The 3159-nt window shown below is 56.8% G+C and overlaps 1 protein-coding gene across 1 annotated transcript in view; it reads left to right on the top strand.

Annotated features, from left to right (window-relative positions):
- Nucleotides 1-2818: 2818 nt before the first annotated feature.
- Nucleotides 2819-3159, top strand: part of VDBG_02933 (conserved hypothetical protein) — a gene marked incomplete at both ends in the record, with an annotated part of 1340 nt that continues 999 nt past the window's right edge. The window contains one exon of the mRNA XM_003006748.1: nucleotides 2819-3138. Within this exon, the coding sequence (XP_003006794.1) occupies nucleotides 2819-3138 (320 nt within the window). The remainder of the gene's footprint in view (nucleotides 3139-3159) is intronic.

Below are 3159 nucleotides of genomic sequence, written 5' to 3'. Positions count from 1 at the left end.
CCAGACTGGATGCAGGAGGCAACGAACTCTGGTGTGCCGACATAGGTGACGACGATGACCTCTGTGAGGCACAAGCACTGCTTCGGTCGAAGACGTTCGAAAAGTCCAATGTCGGCATAGGCATGGCCCCCTCCACAGAATAGCAGTGGCACGAGGGGAAGCCATGGCGCCCAGATGCGCATAACGACTTCATGAACGCGGTGGTCGCACGCAACATAGGAGGCCACTCATACTGAGAACGGTGAGGAGAGGCGACTGTGTGAGAGAGGTCATCAAGAACAAGTCGAACAAAGAAGGATAAACACGGCGTCCTCTGATGCCGACGGCCGGCAGTCCGATGGCAGGAGCTCCTTGAGTTGCCATGGCCATGTGGCTGTCTCTCTCCAATTCTCGCCGTGGCAATTGGAATGATGGAGGCGTTGGAGCTGCTTCAACCAAAGCATGCGTCTCAAGGGCAGCAGTGATAGTACCGCCTGTGAAAGACAGCGCCGGGTGTTATTTTCGACATGTCACTCGTTCGAGAATCTTGTGGCGGTCCACAAAGCCAGCGGGTGTCCGATTTGAGACATCAAGAGACAATGGCTCGATTGAACCCCTAGCATCCGAGAGCTCAAGAATGCGGAAAGGTGTACAATTGTTCAAGCCACCTGGCCATGTTATGTTGTTGGTCTAATTCAGCCCCTACGCGTCGCAGGGTCTCCTCCGTGTGACTAATAAACGATGAAAAGTGAGTCGCTATCCTGCCAAATTCGCCCGCCTGACCGTAAACGCCACGATATGATTCCAATGTCATCGCGCGGACAATGTCGCAATGTCGCAATGCCGCAATGCTACAATCTCGTCTCCGCAAGTTCTCTTCGTCCGCCTGCCGCTCATCCTCGGAGCAGGCAGGCGACCAGGGCGGCGGTCGCGATGCCCCAGCTTGCAACGTCCAGTCCAGGTCGTGCCGCCAGACTTCGCATTCCCGGCCCGCCGCACAGCTTGCCATGGGGATCATTGTCGTCGGTCTTTGCCAGGCTGTTGATCATGCATTGCGTTACGTTGGTTGAGTCGGCGAACGAGACCGACGAAACGTTGACCATGCAGGTGGTCCAGCAGCTGGCAATGTCATGCGTCTCAGAGAAAAGAGGGAAATAGTCCTGGTAGGTGTAGACGAAATCGTCGCCGAGGCCTCACAGCATGCTTGCAAGACAGGAGCATCGGTTGAATTACTAGGGATGCCGCAGCCGGACCATTTTGTGTGATCATCGTTGCCGTGGACATCCTGCACATAATCAGGGTTGTCGTTCGAACATGTGTTGGACGCGTTGTTCATGATGGGCGGTGCGCCTCAAATGAGACGCCGTGGGCGGCGACAAAGCCCCCCGGACAGTGCAACGGAGGAAGCGAAAGGATCAAAATGCCAGTTGCGGCAAGGGCGGTGGGTGAAATGTGACAACAAGTGGCCGCGTGGCCGGGGCGAGATTGGGACTCCAGAGGTCGCAACGCCAGAGGTCCCAAGGCCGTCTCTCCTTTGGCGGCGAGCCAAACAAGGGAGGCTACAGAAGCGCGACGCCTCAAGGCACGGAGCTTGGCCTTGCGAAATTGAAAAAGTGAGAACGGTGGTCTCGTATGGGAGGATGGAGGTGAGATGATGCTTCGTGGCGTGGAGAATATTTGATGACGGTGAGAGGAGTCTGGACAGGAAACAGAACTGGGGACTTGACTACCTTGGCCGATATGACTTGGGCCTTGCTTGCCAAGACAAGCTTAGTCAGGTTAGAGTCTTGGCTTGCCAAGGTACTGTTTGATGTGTCGCTCTGACGTTGAATCGTGAGGTAGGTATCTAATTCGAGGAAAGCAAAAGAAAAAGCCAACTCGTCGGTAAGCCCATACCATTGCCTTTGGTTGCCTACCGTATCATGTCGCCAATTCAACCGTCAGTCGGCTTCCGGGTCAGCTTAAGGTTAAGGTAGGGGATCGGACACATAAGGGAGCTCGGGAATCGGATCGGATGGGCCTCGACTCGCTCGCTAATGCCGTGACATGCTGATCACGTGAGAAGCAGGGGTCCCGCCTGTCAACCAGTGTTCGGGAGGGAAGGCGCGTTCCGACATTCAGCCGGAACTGGGATGCTTCCTTCCCAGACGCCTTCGAAACCTCAGGTGCGTCATCAGGCGTCACTAGACAGACAAGCTGTCACGAGCTCTTGTTGACCAAAGGCACGGCAAGACCACGAGACCTGCCACTGCCGCCTGCCGCTAGGGGTCGAGATGATGAGCATTGAGCGCATCGACGAGGCGACACTGCGGTTCTCTGCCCCCTCTTTCCCTGTATTTAGTACCTAGGTGGGCAGGTAGGTAGGTAGGGAAGTCAGGTATGTGACAGCTGTGGTTGCCCACGTACTGGCCCTGATCTAGGTACCTGCCTGACGGAGGGGCTGAAGGCAGAGGTGCATCGTTAGGCGCCTGCCCGCCTGCCTGCCTGTCACATCCCATCGAGATGAAGAGCTGATCTGCTGCGACCAACCTGAGCTGAAATGCAATGCCGACTGGCTTTCTTCCCCTCTCCATCTCCTGACCTCATCGCCGCCACTCCCAACTTTGATCTGCCAGGTCCCAAGACATATAGCAGCAGGCTGCCCATCCGTCGCCTCGTCCCCCTTCTCTCCTCCGCCCCCATTTTACTACCGCCGGAGCACAGCATCTGTACCCCTTTCGCGGCGTGTCTTTCCCTCGTGATATCTTGTGTCTCCCACGCTGCGACGGCAGCCCTGCCCCCTGACCTTTCCTCGAGACCACACTTCAGCAGCCTGCCTCGCCACCAGATTCCAGTCGCCATGTCGTCGCATCAGTCAAAAAGCGCCGCCGCCGCGCAGGCACAGGCACTGCAAGACCAGACACGCAAGGAACACAAGTTTGACGAAATGGAATCCGCACTACCCGATCCCCGTTTGCCCGCTCTGCAGTCCGCTTTCTCGATCCCTTCTGTCGACAACTTTTCTTCCTATCTCGGCAGTCGGAACCCCTTTGGTCGCCCCGTCTCCGGTGACGACGTCGTCTGGCTCTTCGACAACACGGCGTTCAAGCCCGGTCGCCTGAGCAGCAGGGCAGGCCGAAATCGGTCGCCGCCGTCTTCGAGAAGGAATCCAAAGTCAAGGTTTGTCTACATTGGTTACCT

The sequence above is a fragment of the Verticillium alfalfae genome, genomic scaffold, assembly GCF_000150825.1.
Source record: "Verticillium alfalfae VaMs.102 supercont1.3 genomic scaffold, whole genome shotgun sequence".
Lineage (NCBI taxonomy): Eukaryota > Fungi > Ascomycota > Sordariomycetes > Glomerellales > Plectosphaerellaceae > Verticillium > Verticillium alfalfae.
This window is presented reverse-complemented; position numbering and strand designations above follow the sequence as displayed.